This window comes from Neoarius graeffei, chromosome 11, assembly GCF_027579695.1.
Source record: "Neoarius graeffei isolate fNeoGra1 chromosome 11, fNeoGra1.pri, whole genome shotgun sequence".
In the NCBI taxonomy this organism is placed as follows: Eukaryota; Metazoa; Chordata; class Actinopteri; order Siluriformes; family Ariidae; genus Neoarius; species Neoarius graeffei.
Window position 1 is genome coordinate 74,720,710 of NC_083579.1, and position 20,658 is coordinate 74,741,367.

General features: G+C 44.1%; 1 protein-coding gene across 4 annotated transcripts in view; it reads right to left on the reverse strand.

Annotated features, from left to right (window-relative positions):
• Positions 1-20,658, reverse strand: part of babam2 (BRISC and BRCA1 A complex member 2) — a 283,886-nt gene that overhangs the window by 38,460 nt on the left and 224,768 nt on the right. For all 4 annotated transcript variants that reach the window (XM_060934723.1, XM_060934722.1, XM_060934720.1 and 1 more), the window contains one exon: positions 13,892-14,001. In XM_060934723.1, coding sequence (XP_060790706.1) covers positions 13,892-14,001 — 110 coding nt within the window. The remainder of the gene's footprint in view (positions 1-13,891; positions 14,002-20,658) is intronic.

Genomic DNA, 20,658 nt, shown 5'->3' on the forward strand with positions numbered 1-20,658 from the left:
TCCTCCAAAACTGTACGAGCTGTTGATTTCAGAACGTGGGATGGACGGACGGACGGACGGACGGACATCACCACGACATAATCCCCCTTTGGGCCTTTTGGCCAGCGGGGTATAAAAATGATAGCAATGTGAAAGAGGCGTACAGCGAGCGCAGAAAGAACCCACGAATGGACGTGACCTGAGCAACTCCTACTCCCTCCGCAGTGCAGGACTTTATCATGAACTAAGACAGCATGACACCAGGGTTCATGCAAAGTGTGATTTGATTTGACTGATGAAGAAAGAAACAGAAAAAGAGACTTATTTTATCAGTCGATACACTGAACCATCGTCTCTTCGTTATTCATTTGGGTGCCTCGTGCTCTTTTGGAAACGTACATAAAGCGTAAAACACAGAGGGAATTAAAAAAAAAATTTAAATCTAAATTTCATATTCAGGAAGAACAAATAAGATAGGATGAAGATTTGCAAATGAAAATGCATCAGCCTCCTACGTACAAAGAATAAGCTCTTCACCTTTAAGTGCCTCTAATACCTTGGCACAGCATCGCAAGTGCTGTCATTAGGGCTTAGATCAAGAATGTGTTTCGCAGATAAAACAACCAGCCATCAGTGAAACAACCTAAAGCAGATGGAGAGCAATTACACGCATGCAAATGTCACTCGTGTCTATCAACCCTATAAAGTGCTTACTGCACAGACACGCTATTCAGAAAATAAAAACGGAAATGGGAAATTATCGGGAACGTCGCTCAATGCCGAACGTTATTCAACTGTCAAAGTATAGGCTTCTAGCTTTCTGAATGCTTGTCTATCAGAACTCCTTTGGCCTTCATAATCATGTCAGAAGGAGCTGAATGGAAGAGATGAGAGAAGAGACTAAGCTGGACAAAGTGGGGTGGGGGAGAGAACCGCAATAACAAAGAACTGTGTAACACTGACAATAGAGCTCAGATCTCCATGGAGACATGTTGCGATGCTTTACTGATGTCTCCATAAGGACACAGGCCTGCTCGAATACATAACATCAGATCGACAAACATGTAGGAGTTTGAGAAATGTACGAAAAGTAGACTTTTAACACGGATATTTGCGAAAATGGATATACTGTACGTACCGTATTTTTCGGACTATAAGTCGCACTTTTTTTCATGGTTCGGCTGGCCATGCGACTTATACTCCGGTGCGACGTATACATGTTTTTTTTTTTCACCGCGAGTAATAACGATAGTAAAGATTAGTAATAGGCTACTAATATTAGTTATAATAATAATAATAATATAGGCTATTAGTAATAACGATAGTGATCGTATTAAAGATAGTAGCAGATATTTAAAATAATCAGACTAGGCTACTTACAGGGCAAAGGGCGCGTTATCACTGCTCAGCTGTTCGTTTATTAAATAAACAATGCAGTCGCGCAGTAACCACGCGCCGCTTATCAGATACAATCACAGATTCTATGGATAGAATAACCCTTCAAAAAAGTGCGACTTGTAGTCCGGTGCGACGTATATATGTTTTTTTCGTCTTCATAATACATTTTTGGCTGATGCGACTTAAACTCCGGAGCGACATATAGTCCGGAAAATACGGTACATCTGTTAATTATTCTCGCCACATTCACTGGATATGAGCAATTGCGCGTTCTGATTGGCTACTCTATTACTAGGCTATCAGCTCATATACCGTGAGTAGAGAAAAACAAAATGGCGGCACGTGTTGCTGAAGGATGAAATAAAAACGCTACTCGAAAACAAAACCCCCAAATATATATTTTTTAAAAAGGAACAAAACATGGAATGAAAGTATTTCATGGGAAGAACGTACCTTTTAAAAAATTTTTCAAGAATTATTATTATTATTATTATAGTATTTTTCACAAATTGTTCCTGTCATAAGGGAGGCACGGTGGTGTAGTGGTTAGCGCTGTCGCCTCACAGTAAGAAGGTCCTGGGTTCGAGCCCCGGGGCCGGCGAGGGCCTTTCTGTGTGGAGTTTGCATGTTCTCCCCGTGTCCGCGTGGGTTTCCTCCGGGTGCTCCGGTTTCCCCCACAGTCCAAAGACATGCAGGTTAGGTTAACTGGTGACTCTAAATTGAGCGTAGGTGTGAATGTGAGTGTGAATGGTTGTCTGTGTCTATGATGGTGTTTACATTAGACCGTATCAGCGGATCATCAGGTTAACGTTTTTAAAACGATTCGCGTGCACACAGCAACGCCAATACACGGATACGCTAATCACATGACTAATTAGACGGCACGTCACATGATCCCAGTGCATATCGGGCATGCGCAAGTCACTCACCACTTGCAAGTGGAAGGATGGCAAGCGAACACCTTCTCCAGCAGATAAACACACCTGGCTGTGATGTTCATGTTCTCACTGAGTTTAAGCGCCTGAAGGAGGTTGAAATGTGTAAATAAACCTCAGTGCGGCTCAGCGCTTCCTCCTGCGCTCCAAATCACTCCGCCCTGAACAGCGAGTGCCCTCTGGAGGGTGCGCACTCCGGCCCTGCGCAGCTCACAGAGCACGCGAGTGAAGCGCACGAGCAGTGATTCGGGACTGAGCCGCTGTGTGTGTGATCCCAACGCCAGCGAATCAGGAAGGTGGATGTCACAGTGACGTTGTCTAATGACGACGTCAGCTAGAGCTCAGCACTGCGTTTCCTCGTTCCTCAATGTTTACACAGCACCGGATCAGATACGAACTGGGTTGAATACGTGGGCCCTGGCGGATTCAAGTTGTTCCGCCTGTGGAGTCGTTTCCCGGCGTTTTAATGTGAACAGACAGTGCATCCGCAACGAAAACGAAACGGATACGATCTAATGTAAACACCACCTATGTGTCAGCCCTGTGATGACCTGGCGACTTGTCCAGGGTGTACCCCGCCTTTTGCCCGTAGTCAGCTGGGATAGGCTCCAGCTTGCCTGCGACCCTGTAGAACAGGATAAAGCAGCTAGAGATAATGAGATGAGATGAGATGTTCCTGTCATTTCGGCAGTTTGTTTAAATTCATCTTTTGTTGAATTTTTTTTTAAACTGGTTCAAAAGCTCAAAGAAGTTTGAAAATTACAGAACTGAAATGTCCAAGGAAGAATTAAATAAATGTCTAAAGCTGTTCTATACCTCGACAGCATGACAGCGAGACGGCACTTCCTGCAAAAAAAAAAAACAATAAAAACAAGAGTGCTCTGAGAGCACAATATCCCCCGCTGGCAACTGTGCAATAAGTCTGTTAAAATGCGACTGAATTGAATGGAATTGCAATATGCGTATTACTGACATATAACAAAGAATCCTGTTAAGTTTCGTGAAATTCCTCCAAAAACTGAGAGAGGAGTTGATTTCAGAAAGTGAGCGCCCTTCCCGGGATGGACGGACGAGTTAAAATCGCCATGACATAATCCCCCTTCGGGTCTTTCAGCCAGCGGAGCATAACAACACTAAAGTCAATTCACGCAGCCATCGAAAGATTTTTGCGAAGTCCGCCTAAGTGGAAATGATTTTGTCAGACGTTTTGGATAAAGTTTTTATTTATTGAATTTGCAGAAAATAAAAATGCTCCGTTTCTCAAAATCCAAGTACATAGCTTATAGCCAACTTGGTGCTACGCGCCTTGTTGACCATCAGCTCATGTACGACTCGATTTTGTGGAATAACTGTTATATATATATCACTATCCAGTGTCACATGGGTTCCTCTTACGGTTTCTTCTTCATGTCTTCAGAGTGAGGTTTTTTTTTTCCTTTATTTTTTTTTGGATCAGCATGAGAGGAAAAAAAAAAGTTGATCTCAGAGACTTGGTGCCAGATGGGTTGGACTGAGTATTTCAGAAATCTGGAAATTTCTCACACAACTTTGTCTAGTCTATCATTCACATATATAATGGTGCGAAAAACAAAAAAACATTTAATGAGACCCAAGCTAAGAGAGAGATCAAAGGAGAATAGCCAGAGGTGACAGGAAGTCTACTGTAACTTCACCACTCTTTACAACCGTGGTGAGCTGAAAAGCATCTTAGAAAGTGCAAAATGCCGAATCCTGAGGTGGATGGGCTACAAGAGCAGCAGCTCACGCCAGACTCCACTCCTATCCGGCAAGAACAGGAATCTGACGCGACGGTGGACAGCGAGTCACCGAAACTGCCCGGAGAGTTGAAGATTAGGAAAATGTCGCCTGGTCATTTTCGATCTTCAACTGTCCGGTTTCTTGTAAAGAGTGGTTCGATAAATCTGCTTTGTGACAGACTCTATCGTTAAAACCACGATACAATATAAAATATTCATCCATCCATTTTCTGCTGCTTATCCGGATCCGGGTCGCGGTGGAAGCAGCCTAAGCAGAGCAGCCCAGGCTTCCCTCTCCCCGGCCACCTCCATCAGCTCTTCCAGGGGAATACCGAGGTGTTCCCAGGCCAGCCGAGAGATGTCATCTCCCCAGCATTTCCTGGGTCTGCCCCAGTGCCTCCTCCCATACCCCTTTTCCACCAAATCAGTTCCAGGGCTGGTTCGGAGCCAGGGCTGGTGCTGGTTCACAACTCGTTCAACTTGCGAGCTAGGTGAGAACCAGTTTGCTTTTCCATAGCTTGCGGTGCTAAGGGAAGCCATGTCATTACGTTGCTGTATACGTCAGTTACGTCGCTACATTTGCATAAACCTTGGCGCGAATATCGAAGCAAAAACAACACGGAAGAAGCAGCAGCAGCAACAACAACAATAATAATAATGGATGACTTAGCGTTTGTACAGCTGCTGCTTCTCGTCGCTTAAAAATGGCGATCTTTCGTGGTCTTGTTATTGTTGTTGGTCTTAACAACTCCGCCCCCCCGCTGACGTAAGCGGTTCTTTCCTCTGGCCCGGCAGAGAGTTGGTGCTAGCCCGGAACCGGTTTTTCTGGCCCCAGAGCCAGTTCTTTGTCAGTGGAAACAGAAAACCCAGTTCCAAACTAAGCACTGGCCCCGAACCAGCCCTGGAACTGGAAAAGGGGCACCAGTGGGGCATGCCCAGAGAACCTCCCCAGGAGGCGTCCAGGAGGCATCCTAAAGGCCTCTGCATGCTCTTGCGACAAGGCTTTCGCAGATAGCTTTTCGCAGACAGCTGTAATTTATCGTTGAGCGGGGAGTAATAGGCGTGCGCGATGTTATTCACTGCCACAACGCAAGGGGGCGCGAAGTCACGAAATCGCTAGGAGTAGTTGGTGGGTGTGGTCAGTGGAGTGTTTATCCTCGGGTTACTTATAATGACTAGAACTGGAGTCATATAGATGTCCGTACTTCCTCACTTCCTCGATCAACCGCTCTTCGTGCTGCTCCATCTTCGCTCATGTTTTTAAAAATGGCGGTCGTGAAAACAAACCAAATCGGGAAAGTAGGGAAGCGGAAGTGCGTGTACAGCGGATGTAGAGTGGACCAATCAGAGCCCTCGTCTGCGACGCTGTCTGCGAGGCTTCTGCGGTGGTCACAATTTTTGGGAGGTGCGCGCAGAGCGTCTGCGAAGGTGGGGGCGGCTACGCAGACACTGTCTGTGACACCATCTGCGAGGACTGGGTTGTCAGCATAAATTGGCCTTAACAGGGTGCCTGAACCACCTCAACTGACTCCTTTTGATGTGGAGGAGCAGCGGTTCTACTCCGAGTCTCTCCCGAATGACCAAGCTTCTCACCCTGTCTCTAAGGGTGAGACCAGGGTTTCATCCTGCGGACAAAACTCATTTTGACCACTTGTATCCGCGACCGCATTCTTTCGGTCACTACCCACAGCTCGTGACCATAGGTGAGAGTGAGAACGTAGATGGACCGGTAAATTGAGAGCTTTGCCTTTTGGCTCCGCTCTCTCTTTACCACAACAGACCGGTTTAGTGTCCGCATCACTGCTGACGCTGACCCGATCCGTCTGTCCAACTCCTGCTCCACCTTACCCTCAACTCCTGAACAAGACCCCGAGATACTTAAACTCCTCCACTTGAGGTACGGTAGCAACTCCCTCCACTCTCTTGTTGACCCACTACCCGCAGGAGGTGCCGTAAGGGTCCGGGTGCATTGTGGATCGGGTGGCAGCCGAAGGCGGAGGCCCTGGCGTCTCCTGATCCTCGACTGACTGACAATATAAAATAATATAACAAATACAACTGAATCATGAGGCCGACCTGCCCACTGTAGGAGATATAAACTAAGTGAATGTTTGTGCATAAACATAACTCCGATTATGAAGGGAAAAAAAAAAAAAAAACCTTTCCCCACAGGGATGGAAGCAGAACCAGTGCCCACACTATTGCTTTATATAACACAGCATGTCCGGTGGTTGAGTGCGAAACAGGGCTGGTGCACGACACAACAAACGTGCACACCTGGCACGAAGTAAAGCAAAAGATAACGCTCTCAAAGTGAACAGCCTGCCTCCTGAATAGATATAAAGAGCGAAACAGACATCTGCAAATATCTTCGTCTCTTTATCAAGCCATAAGCGTGTGTAGGAGTCGGTCTCTCAATCTGTCAGCATCACAGTTCGAAGAGAGGGATGTGGAGTCCACCATGAAACAGCGAGCGCCTCGCTCTAATAATAACAGAGCCGAGTGTGTGGGCGCGCAAAACAGCGATCGCTGCAGCACTGCTGATGTTTGAAGTGTGAAAGGTTCGACGGGTAAACGCGGATGTGCGCGGCTCGGGTTTGCGAGGCCTTTAGAGAGACGGCGAGAACAAGTGGGGGAAAAGAAAAAAAGATACAGAAAGCCAAGAGACGCGGAGAGAAAGAACGGGATTCCTATGCGGTTTGTGTGTTCGCCTCACTTGAGGTGGCTGAGAGAGACCTTTCTCTTGGCTTTTCTCTTTCAAGTCCCACTCACTCTCTTTGTCTTTCTTTGTGCCTGATCCAGAGGGGCTGGCTGGCTCTCTGACTGCAGGCGATGTGTTCAGCATCAGCCTTTAGGCAGCTCCGAGTTGGAGCATGGAGTTCTTTAGATGTGCCGAGGTTTTTGGTTTTTTTAAGGCATAAACACAGGGACAGCTCGTTTTGGCTGGGGCTACACAAGCCGTACATCGACTGGGAATAGAACCGAGCGGTGCCGACGGCAATCCCGCTCCTCTCCCCGCCTCCTTTTACTGCTCAGAAGAGACATCGCGTCCAAATGCGAACTTGATATCGCAGCTACTTTGAAAAGCACAAGAGCGGCGTTATGGTTTAGCGCATTGTTAGGATTTAAGACGAAAATTACCCACGTGGCGTGGACTTGGAATCGAACAGAGGCGCGATTCGAACTTTTATTTGTCACATGTACACTCGAGCACAGTGAAATTCCTCCTCTGCATTGAACCCATCTGAAGCACGTACAAGTGAGCAATGAACACACACCCATACCCGGAGCAGTGGGCAGCTGTGCTACAGCGCCCGGCGGGCAGTTAGGGGTGGGAGGGGGATCCCTACAGAGGGAGGGGAATTCACTCAGCTCTCACATTTTTCTTGCTGGTCCCGGGAATCAAACTGGCAACCCTTTTGGCCCAAGGCTACTTCTTTAACCTTCAGGCCATGGGCAGATAAGATCCAGTGCCACGGTCATGCACAATTCATCATGTCGAAATTTATGTTTTGGCTATAATTAAAAAAAAAAAAAAAAGGTATGGAACGTCCTTCGAGGACAAACGTGATGATTATGAGCTCATCTGGCCGACAGGTGATGAGTTTAACGCCATCGTGTGTTCGTCGTCCGTCCATCGTCCACATTTCACGGAAATCGCTTCTTCTTTCTCCATTCTTCAACGATTTTTATTCTTTTTGTCAGGAAGGTCGATCTGCCTGGGGTGCATATACTGTAACTTCCACCCAAATTTGCATAATTGCAATTAATAATGAAAATATGGAGTAATCAATCAATCAATCAATCAATCAATCAATCAATCAATCAATCCCTTATGAGCAGTTTCCACACAAATCGCTTCTTCTCCCGCAATCCTTCACTGATTTTGGTTCTTTCTGGCATGAAGGTAGGGGAACCTAGGGTGCATAATGATAACAACTTCTACCCAGATTTGCTTCATTACAATTATTAATGAAGTTATGGACTAATTAAGCCTTAATGAGCAGTTCAACCAAAATCGCTTCTTCTCGGTCAATTCCTCGCCATTTTGGATCCTTTCTGGCAAATAGGTCGGTATTCCTAGCGTCTATATAGCTTGCAAAAAATGTATTGCGCAAAGTGGCCCACTTTAGATCGTTCCTTCTGGACTAGACGAGGCTGGCGCAAGCTACGCCGTCACTGACGGCCTCGTTCAATAGTATCATCCCGTTAAAGTCCACAAAAGTCTCCGACACCTTTCCATACCTTTTGAGCGCTCGGTAAATCGGCTTCAGCGAGTGCGTAACCAGACTCTCGACACACGTAATGTTCCCTGTGTAAATACTGTACTGACGTAACTCTGAATGCAGCTCTATATTTATTTTGGTATAGTACGTGTGCCTGAAAAGCGTCGTGAGACAACTCGGAACACAATCGAAACATCGCTTTAAATGACCTTTTTCAGGATCAGGTTTGTCCTTACAAGCCCTGTGGTTTCACCCTTATTATAATCCCCTTGCTCAGTCTGCGAAACACACCCGCCAACCCACGCACTCATGCAATCCAACAAAAACATCCACTCCTACCCATCCCTTTCCATCACTCAGCTGAGCCCAGGCTGTTAATGGACGAGTGCAAGGGCAAGAGCACATTATTAAAACTCCCACAATGCAGTACGGCGAGGGGAAAGAACATGTGACAGATAGAAGCTGACATGGCCGGAGAGCCAGCGAGCGGAAAGAACGGGCACGTCCTCTCGCTAGGCACGTCTGAGTAGATCAAGGGTGGCTTCCAGAGAGACAGAACAGGGAAAAATGTACAGAAAAATAAATCTCGCCTCGAGGCGGACATTAGCAGACCAACCTTGCCTCCGGAGATCTTGCCCGTTGTGAAGACATGATGAAGTTTCTTTTCTACAGCCGGGTGACCTTGTGGTTGGTCCACCCACGGCAGATGGCACACAGAGATGGCAAACAAGTCTTTTTCTGGCATCGACGTCAGATTTTATACATCATTTATTTAATTTGATTGAACTCTTACATAAGGGATGCTGAACCCAAAGACAAAATTATACGCTGCGTGTTGTTCCTGTGTTTATTCGGAAACAGTGATGCCTAATAGGATCGGTGGCATCATCGGATGATGTTAGATCTCGGCTCAGAAAAGCCAGATGTGTATTCAAAAGGGTCACGGCTTTACACACTCGTGATGGAGTGACTCTAATGATCACACACCAAACAAATTATTCCCAAACAACCAACAAACCGCTGAGGCCTAACAAATGGAAAGAATGCTCTCATAATCATGCTTAATTCTACTGCAGGACCTCTTGCACTCGTGCACTCGTACACACACTGCCATAATAGCTCAGACTCAATCCCACGGACATCCGTGGCTATACGAGTACATCTGCACGCACGCACACACACACACAGTGCACATAGCCCGAATAACTTCCCAATTGTTCCTTGTTTTAGGGAAGTAAATAGCAGAAGAAGCAGTTCTTCAGTCTTATAGTCTTCATGAATTCGACAGTTAGATAAGGTGTGTCACGGGCTGGGTTTGTGCATCTCTGAAATACCAGCACATGGCCGTTTTGTGGAAGCTAAACTTTCCGTAAGGTCTGTGTATGAGTAGGCCTCAAGGAAAAATGACAAAAATACACATTTAAACATCGTGTGTGTGCATGAACACAAAAGGAAATAACTGAGCTAGAGGAACTAATTAGGTGGCAGAAAAGACGGAAATGCTACTATACAACAGGGAATGGAAAGAAAATGTATAAAATAATGCTTGACGTGCACTAATATTTTAAAAAAACAAACAAAAAACCCTGATGCCTTCAGAACGACTGTTTATTGTATAGTAGTATTTTAAACATTTCAGTCAAACTCAAATGATTAGGAGTGTATAATAGAATGGGGGCGTCGTGGCTCAGGTGGATAAGGCGCCATACCATAAATCCGGGGACCCGGGTTCGATTCCGACCCGAGGTCATGTCCCGATCCCTCCCCGTCTCTCTCCCGCTCATTTCCTGTCTCTACACTGTCCTATCCAATAAAGGTGGAAAAAGCCCCCCAAAAAAATCTTTAAAAAAAAGGAGTGTATAATAGAACTAGTAAAATAAAATCCAAAAATTCTCTCTTAGAAAACTGTCTTCTTGGGGGCGTCGTGGCTAAGGCGCCATACCATAAATCCGGGGACCCGGGTTCGATTCCGACCCAAGGTCATTTCCCGATCCCTCCCCGTCTCTCTCCCACTCATTTCCTGTCCTGTCTCTACACTGTCCTATCTAATAACGGTGAAAAAAGCCCAAAAAATATCTTTAAAAAAAAAGAAAACTGTCTTCTTTCATTTCCTTTCCTCTAACTCGCTTCCACTGCTATATGAATCACAGTAGATACTGTATCTTCTCTCAAAATTACTAACTGTCTAAAGGAATATTCTAAACATATGCAAATGAAATGGGAAAAAAAACCCATCGAGGTGATCAGGAAATCTATTGCTGCTTTTCATCAAATATAAAGCTGCACACATAAAATCCCATGTATCCTTTCATCATAGGGAATAAGAGCGCTCGGAGAACACAATATCCCCCGCTGGCAACTCGGCCATAACTCTGGTAAAATGTGACTGAACTGAACGGAATTGAAATCTGTGTATTACCGACATATAACAAAGAACACTGTGAAATTTTGTGAAATTCCTCCAAAAACTGTGAGACCTTTTGTTAATAATCGAGGGCATAACTCTGGGAAAATTTGCCCAAATTAAACAAAATTTCAATCTGCGTATAACCGTCATACAACCCCGATTCCAAAAAAGTTGGGACAAAGTACAAATTGTAAATAAAAACGGAATGCAATAATTTACAAATCTCAAAAACTGATATTGTATTCACAATAGAACATAGACAACATATCAAATGTCGAAAGTGAGACATTTTGAAATTTCATGCCAAATATTGGCTCATTTGAAATTTCATGACAGCAACACATCTCAAAAAAGTTGGGACGGGGCAATAAGAGGCTGGAAAAGTTAAAGGCACAAAAAAGGAACAGCTGGAGGAGCAAATTGCAACTCATTAGGTCAATTGGCAATAGGTCATTAACATGACTGGGTATAAAAAGAGCATCTTGGAGTGGCAGCGGCTCTCAGAAGTAAAGATGGGAAGAGGATCACCAATCCCCCTAATTCTGCACCGACAAATAGTGGAGCAATATCAGAAAGGAGTTCGACAGTGTAAAATTGCAAAGAGTTTGAACATATCATCATCTACAGTGCATAATATCATCAAAAGATTCAGAGAATCTGGAAGAATCTCTGTGCATAAGGGTCAAGGCCGGAAAACCATACTGGGTGCCCGTGATCTTCAGGCCCTTAGACGGCACTGCATCACATACAGGCATGCTTCTGTATTGGAAATCACAAAATGGGCTCAGGAATATTTCCAGAGAACATTATCTGTGAACACAATTCACCGTGCCATCCGCCGTCGCCAGCTAAAACTCTATAGTTCAAAGAAGAAGCCGTATCTAAACATGATCCAGAAGCGCAGACGTCTTCTCTGGGCCAAGGCTCATTTAAAATGGACTGTGGCAAAGTGGAAAACTGTTCTGTGGTCAGACGAATCAAAATTTGAAGTTCTTTATGGAAATCAGGGACGCCGTGTCATTCGGACTAAAGAGGAGAAGGACGACCGAAGTTATCATCAGCGCTCAGTTCAGAAGCCTGCATCTCTGATGGTATGGGGTTGCATTAGTGCGTGTGGCATGGGCAGCTTACACATCTGGAAAGACACCATCAATGCTGAAAGGTATATCCAGGTTCTAGAGCAACATATGCTCCCATCCAGATGACGTCTCTTTCAGGGAAGACCTTGCATTTTCCAACATGACAATGCCAAACCACACACTGCATCAATTACAGCATCATGGTTGTGTAGAAGAAGGGTCCGGGTACTGAACTGGCCAGCCTGCAGTCCAGATCTTTCACCCATAGAAAACATTTGGCGCATCATAAAACGGAAGATACGACAAAAAAGACCTAAGACAGTTGAGCAACTAGAATCCTGCATTAGACAAGAATGGGTTAACATTCCTATCCCTAAACTTGAGCAACTTGTCTCCTCAGTCCCCAGACGTTTACAGACTGTTGTAAAGAGAAAAGGGGATGTCTCACAGTGGGAAACATGGCCTTGTCCCAACTTTTTTGAGATGTGTTGTTGTCATGAAATTTAAAATCACCTAATTTTTCTCTTTAAATGATACATTTTCTCAGTTTAAACATTTGATATGTCATCTATGTTCTATTCTGAATAAAATATGGAATTTTGAAACTTCCACGTCATTTGCATTCCATTTTTATTTACAATTTGTACTTTGTCCCAACTTTTTTGGAATCGGGGTTGTATGACAAAGAATCCTTCTGCCAAGTTTGGTGAAATTCCTCCACAAATTGTGAGAGGAGCTGATTTCAGAAGAACGTACACCCTCATGAAATCGTCAAAGTACAAGTTATTTAATCAAGGGTGAACATTTTCGCAAACGAAATTAAATCCCGATCTGCGTATTACCGTCATATAACAAGGCCTTTTACCAAGCGTTGAGAAATTCGTCCAAAAATTGTGAGAGGAGTTGATGTCAGAAGGTGAGAACCCTTCCTGGGACGGACGGATAGACGGACATCACCGTGACATAATCCCCCTTCGGGCCTTTCAGCCAACGGGGGATAAAAACTCGACGACTTGGGTTGGGATGCTGCATAAGATACTATTCTGTCCACATTCACTGGATATGAGCAATCGCGTGCTCTGATTGGCTACTCTACTACTAGGCTATCAGCTCATACTGTGAGTAGAGAAAAACAAAATGGTGGATGGAGTGTGTTGCTGAACCAACCGAGGATGAAATAAAAACTCTACTCGACACTCAACCCCCCCCACCATAAATAAATAAATTTAAAAAATAAATTAAAAAAGCAATAAAACAAGGGTGGCACGGTGGTGTAGTGGTTAGCGCTGTCGCCTCACAGCAAGAAGGTCCGGGTTCGAGCCCCGGGGCCGGCGAGGGCCTTTCTGTGCGGAGTTTGCATGTTCTCCCCGTGTCCGCGTGGGTTTCCTCCGGGTGCTCCGGTTTCCCCCACAGTCCAAAGACATGCAGGTTAGGTTAACTGGTGACTCTAAATTGAGCGTAGGTATGAATGTGAGTGTGAATGGTTGTCTGTGTCTATGTGTCAGCCCTGTGATGACCTGGCGACTTGTCCAGGGTGTACCCCGCCTTTCGCCCGTAGTCAGCTGGGATAGGCTCCAGCTTGCCTGCGACCCTGTAGAAGGATAAAGCGGCTAGAGATAATGAGATGAGATGAGCAATAAAACATGGAATAAAAGTATTTGATGGTAAGAACGTATCTTTTTTTTTAATTTTTCAAGAATTATTATTATTATCGCATTTTTCACCGGTTTGTTTACATTCTAAGCGGAAACTATTTTGTCGGACGTTTTGTATAAAGTTTTTATTTATCGAATTTGCAAAAAATAAAAATAAAAAAGTTCCGTTTCTCAAAATCCAGTGAATGTGGATAGAATAAAACAGTTATTCCGGTCAATCTCGTCGTACACGGCTTATAGCCAACTCGGTGCTACACGCCTCGTCGGCTATCGGCTCATATATGACTCGATTTCGTGGAATGACTCGAATATTTTCAACAAAATATCGCATTAAAAATACACCATTATCATTTGTTAAACTGTAAAAGATTGTGTTTTACACGTGGATTTAGGAGGGGTGCCAATAATTTTGGGGTCGATTGTAATCGAAAGGTTGATGTTTTAGAGATACTTACTGCTCTATGCTGGGTGATAAGAAGAGTTTAGGGAAGACCTGAGTAGCTTCAGCGTCTTCAAAACTAACAGACAACAGAGCGACGTCTTCTCCTGGGTCCAGCGCCGTGTCCTGAAAAACACAAAGCATTGAAAAAATGGGTGACGTGTACAAACCAACCAGTACAGTATCAGAGTGGAGGTGATGTTTCATCTGGAGATGGTGTACGTTCATCACATCATTCACTCTGCATTAGCTTAAACGTCAGGCACGCCCGTGTCCCTCTAATCATCACGGAAAAGCCTGGAGAGGCTTCAGATGATAAAATTCTCTTCTTTGGTTTTCTCCTGACGGCTGCTAGTTGTCAGTTTTCCCAGAGCTAGGCCCTGCTGGAGCGTCTGTTAGCACATACTCTAATCAAATGACTTTCAGTTGGTTTGAACCTATCCATTTGGCATAATTAGTGCCTGCTGTGCAATACTGCACGTGGTGCACGAGAAACGTTACCAACTGCAAGATGAGTGCTCACACAATCAAAAAAAAAGCCTCAAACTAGTCTCGAGATTCATCAGAACTGGGATATGGTTTGATTATAATTGAGCCGTGTTGCTCGGACTGTATTTAGCTGCATAACTAATCCAGTCCTTCACCTCAATCACTCAGGAGCAGAGTGAAATGATCGTTAGCTTACCATCTGACAATTTCCCAGTGGTGAACCGTTACTATTAGAGCTAGGACTTGAGCTCAGCCAAAACTTAGCTAGACACCAAAAAAAGCATCAAGGCAAAGGATTTTGCCAGGGATTAGCGGCAGGCTGCCAGGTCGCTTCGTTGTGTGTAGCGGTCAATGTTGATTTTAAAAGTAATTCAGTAAATTACACAGGGAAATGAATACTTAAGTATGTGTGAAAAATACTGTAGTGAGCGTGCAGCATGGAAGAAGAGTCTGGAGACAGAAATCTTAGTTTCTCAGTCATTAGCCTGTGCTACTTGCTCTTGATAGCACTGGAGGGACTGTTTTATTAGCATCTGCTAACACTACTGATGAACGCTACACCGGCTGGAAGGTGACTTCACTGCTTATCTACATTACTATATCTACATTAATTTTTGCACTAATTTCATAGTCTGGCTAACGTGACTTCAAAGCTCTGCGAGCATTTGGTCTGGCAAAGATATTAAGCCCAACCGTTTCCCAAAGTGCATGGTTGACCCGCCTCCCTGAAATGCCTCAGTTTGCTACTGGTCGAAGCCAGAAAAGGCTGTGACGAAGCTTAAACCAATCACATCACTCTTTCCTCTGACGTATGTGACGCGACGGAAACTGCTTGAGTAACAGGAAGAAGATAAATACCTCCAGGGCTGCTCTTTGCTACGTTTTCAATGAGAACTGCCCGTTGAATGCTTTCAATACAGCATCTACCGCTGTGTCAAAGGCTTGCCGCTGCTCCATGTTCATAATGTTTCTAGTGAATGAAGCGCTTCCGGCATAGATTCTGTAAACAATCTATGGCTTCCGGTCGCAGTTCTACTACGTCAGTGCCTTGAACACGCCTCTACCCAGGGCCGTTGGAGATGCTCAAAGTTGATTGGCTCCCGATTTTTCGGGAGCTTGGAAGAGCTGGAGATAGCCTGCCTTGCCAAACTAAGCTCGCAACAGGCCCTCGTGTTGCGTCACACTTAGGATGGGCGGGCCCAGGCTACTAATTTCATGCAAGAGTGTCACACCTGTGTGCCTTGGTACGTGCATCAGATAGACTCTCGGGCGTGCTCCGGACAACACGCGCACCAAGCGGACTCTCGCGCACGCCGTAAACGACTCGCACCTGCCAATATAAAAACTGTGAAAACACACTTACTTTGCGAAGTATCGAGTTGCGTTGCTGACACATTACCGAGCCTTATTTCCTTGTTTGGTTTCCTGATCCCTGATTTCCTGTTTCTCGTCTTTGATTCTGCCGAGACTACGATAGCCTGTTTGTGCCTCGCTCGACCTATCGCCAACCATCTCTGACCGAATACTTCACACTCCCTGATAAAGAGAAGCACATTCACCTGTTCAGACGTCATGTTCAGGAACAAACTAACGTTAATGGCGCTGAAACCGCCGCCGTCAAATGGTGCAGTTGGAGTCTTGTTCTCGGACTCGACTCGGGTCAATAGTGGACTCGACTCGGCTTGAAATTTTTTTAATGACTTGGACTTGAACACTGGGGACTCGAGACTGGACTCGGACTCGAGGTTTAGTGACTCGACTACAACACAGGTAACGCATGACATCAGCATGCTGTGTAACTAAACCAAAAAAAAAAGTTTGCTAGTTGGCTAACAGATGCCTCACAAATCATATCAAACCAATTTGTTTGCTTACAGTCACAGGGTTATTGTCAGTAAACCCACTGAGAGTGAGCAAACTACCGTACAAACATGGACAACCCGGACTACAACTCCCAATGCACACAGCGCCCTCTATGTCCTGCCTATTGAATCACAGCTGGCTCGCATTTCCGCAATTACCTGTCCCTCGATACCGTATAAACCCCAGTCACACTCACACCGTTGCGAAGTATTGTCCTGAGTTTACCAGTTCGTACCAAGCCTTGTATCTTTCTGACTATTGACCCTCGCTACGCTGTTTGCCGATCGCGCCCGAACCACGCTAGCCTAATGACTGATTCCTGTCCCTCATTTTGGCTTGGTTTCCTCTTCGAAAACTGTCTTCCGCCGCACATACATCTGTAACTGCCTGCATCTTCACAGTTATCTGACAGCACAATGTTTATATTGGGGTAACTTTTCAAAAATCTAAGTGGGAAAAAGCCCTAAACTTATATTTGTTTTTTTTTTTTTTTAAAAAGTCACTTTTGTATGAAGTTCAGTCTGCCATCTTTTTTTTTTATTTTTTAAACATTTTTTTTCCATTGCTTGAGGGACTGTCACAAAGATTTATGGGCAATACGCAGTGTCGAGGACACACTGATGTTGCCTTCAACTGAGACAGTTTAAAGGCATCTTACGTAGAAGACAGGAAACGAGAGTTCAATCCATTTCAAGCAATCCTTGATGCCTCGCTGTTTTGTTCGACATCCACCTGAGGCAGCGTTCCCCCTCCCGTGTGACATACATAAAGAAACGCGTGTGCTTTTGAACTGTCGTAACAGACTAAATTTAAAATGCAGCATCACCTGTAAGGACGACTCGTACAAGACTCTGACAGCAAGTGTGTAAACGTGTGTAAACGCAACATGAATAAAACGTCAAGTGCAAGCCTCATTGCCTGTTTTTCCCCCCGTTCCTCACGCATCTACTGGAAACAGAAGAACGCTGGGAAAAGGGGCGTCTAGAGCGTCCACGGCGTTTAATTAGTTGGTTAAATTAGTTCACGTCAGTGCCTTCGTACATTCGAGTAAAAGGTAGAAAAAGGCCAGGATGAGAAGAGAAGAGGTGGTCAAAACGAGAGAGTAATGATAGAAAAGCAAATTCTGTATTTTCCTTTAAGTCACGCGTGAGAAAGAAGGATCTTAGATCTATAGCACAAGGCAGCTGTGCCTCATGCTCTGCATGTCAAAGTTAACACACCACTATCGAGAATCTACAACAATCGGCAGGCTTGTAGTCCGACTCGTGCCCTAATTTTAAGGACTCGTGACTTGAGTACTGATGACTCGGACTCGCGCATTAACTGCATTCGGACTCGTAAATTGGAGACGAGGACTCGGATTTTTTCTTTATTTTTTTTGTAACATGCCATAATAAAAAAATTTAAAAATGTGATCTTATTTGAGATGTACAGTTAGGTCCATATATATTTGGACACTGACACAAATTTTGTTTTTTTACCTGTTTACTGAAACATATTCAAGTTATAGTTATATAATGGACATGGACATAAAGTCCAGACTTTCAGCTTTCATTTGAGGGAATCCACATTAAAATTGGATGAAGGGTTTAGGAGTTTCAGCTCCTTAACATGTGCCACCCTGTTTTTAAAGGGACCAGAAGTAATTGGACAATTGACTCAAAGGCTATTTCATGGGCAGGTGTGGGCAATTCCTTCGTTATGTCATTCTCAATTAAGCAGATAAAAGGCCTGGAGTTGATTTGAGGTGTAGTGCTTGCATTTGGAAGATTTTGCTGTGAAGAAAACATGCGGTCAAAGGAGCTCTCCATGCAGGTGAAACAAGCCATCCTTAAGCTGCGAAAACAGAAAAAACCCATCCGAGAAATTGCTACAATATTAGGAGTGGCAAAATCTACAGTTTGGTACATCCTGAGAAAGAAAGAAAGCACTGGTGAACTCATCAATGCAAAAAGACCTGGACGCCCACAGAAGACAACAGTGGTGGATGATCGCAGAATAATTTCCATGGTGAAGAGAAACCCCTTCACAACAGCCAACCAAGTGAACAACACTCTCCAGGAGGTAGGCGTATCAATATCCAAATCTACCATAAAGAGAAGACTGCATGAAAGTAAATACAGAGGGTTCACTGCACGGTGCAAGCCACTCATAAGCCTCAAGAATAAAAAGGCTAGATTGGACTTTGCTAAAAAAACATCTAAAAAAGCCAGCACAGTTCTGGAAGAACATTCTTTGGACAGATGAAACCAAGATCAACCTCTACCAGAATGATGGAAAGAAAAAAGTATGGCGAAGGCGTGGTACAGCTCATGAACCAAAGCATACCACATCATCTGTAAAACACGGCGGAGGCAGTGTGATGGCTTGGGCATGCATGGCTGCCAGTGGCACTGGGTCACTAGTGTTTATTGATGATGTGACACAGGACAGAAGCAACCGGATGAATTCTGAGGTATTCAGAGACATACTGTGTGCTCAAATCCAGCCAAACTGATTGGTCGGCGTTTCATAATACAGATGGACAACGACCCAAAACATAAAGCCAAAGCAACCCAGGAGTTTATTAAAGCAAAGAAGTGGAATATTCTTGAATGGCCAAGTCAGTCACCTGATCTCAACCCAATTGAGCAGCATTTCACTTGTTAAAGACTAAACTTCAGACAGAAAGGCCCACAAACAAACAGCAACTGAAAACCGCTGCAGTAAAGGCCTGGCAGAGCATTAAAAAGGAGGAAACACAGCGTCTGGTGATGTCCATGAGTTCAAGACTTCAGGCAGTCATTGCCAACAAAGGGTTTTCAACCAAGTATTAGAAATGAACATTTTATTTACAATTATTTAATTTGTCCAATTACTTTTGAGCCCCTGGGATTGTGTTTAAAAATGCTTTAGTTCCTCACATTTTTATGCAATCATTTTGTTCAACCCACTGAATTAAAGCTGAAAGTCTGAACTTCAACTGCATCTGAGTTGTTTTGTTCAAAATCCATTGTGGTAATGTACAGAACCAAAATTAGAAAAATGTTGTCTCTGTCCAAATATTTATGGACCTAACTGTAAATATCCCAGAAACTACATACTCCGGGCAAATGAAACTGAACAGGCTTAATGTTGAGCAATATAAGATTTATTCCTCAAAATTTGAATGAGAAATTCAAAAGGTATGTGGATTCCATAAATGAGTTCACAAATTTTCAATATGCGAACCGCCTGAGACACGGCACACGTCAAGATGGTAGTCCAGCTCCTTGTCAAACACGCTGCAGCATGTCTTTGGTAACAGTCTTTTCTGGTAACAGTGCATTTTTAGAGAATTCTCTCATAAATGCACGCTGCACAGTCTTGTTCGAGCGTACTCTAACACACACAGCGCCTTTTCTTTTCCAGTGAATGGCATTTCTATACCTAAAGAGATAAAAACATTAAAACATACAATTTTGACCTGTTTCCACATGTGCTGTTAAAATTTGAGGTCAATTGAACAAGAACTGGCAAAGTTATTAGATCCTGAAATAATATCAAATTTTTTTTAAAACACCCTGTATTTATATCTACATTAATTTTTATGCACATTCACCTGTTCATACGTCATGTTCAGGAACAAACTAACGGTAACGGAGCTAAAATGCCTGCAGAGACGCCGCTAGGATTGTCCGCGTCGCTTATACAGACTTCTCGTGCAGTGGGGGAAAAAAATGCCCTGCTGTGTGTTCCATATGTAGAAGAACTATCGAGGAGACGACGGGGACGACCTCGAACTTCAATCATCGTTTGGCGAGACTCCACCCAGAGAAGGAAATGACATGCTGTGTTCATTGCTCTGTTGATAGTGGGCGGGGTTTGCTTGCTGAGCGATGAACTAGCTAGTGTTAACCCTCTGTCATGTTTGCCCTGTTGATTATGGGCGGGGCTTGCTGAGCGACAAACAAGCTTTTTATCCGTAGCCTGTTCACTAAAACGGGGCAGTCGAGCAGGAACGTTAGTCCGACTCAGTAGCAGAGACGCTTTCACATAAAGGCAGCAACAGCCGTCGTCAAACGGCGCGGATGGAGTCCTGTTCTCGGACTCGAAATTTTCTTTGGACACTCGGACACGAGGTTTAGTGACTCGACTACAACACTGACGATCGGCATATTAATATAGAATTTAATACTGACATTCAGACTCGATGAGCTTCACCTCGAATATGTATATCAAACGTTTTAATATAGAATTAAGATTTTATCGCATATATTTAAGCTTATAGATTTATTTAATATTTCTTTTCTATCCATTTCCTTGTATTCCATTCTAATCAAGGATTTTTTTTTTGATTTTATAATATACAACCCCGATTCCAAAAAAGGTGGGACAAAGTACAAATTGTAAATAAAAACGGAATGCAATGATGTGGAAGTTTCAAAATTCCATATTTTATTCAGAACATAG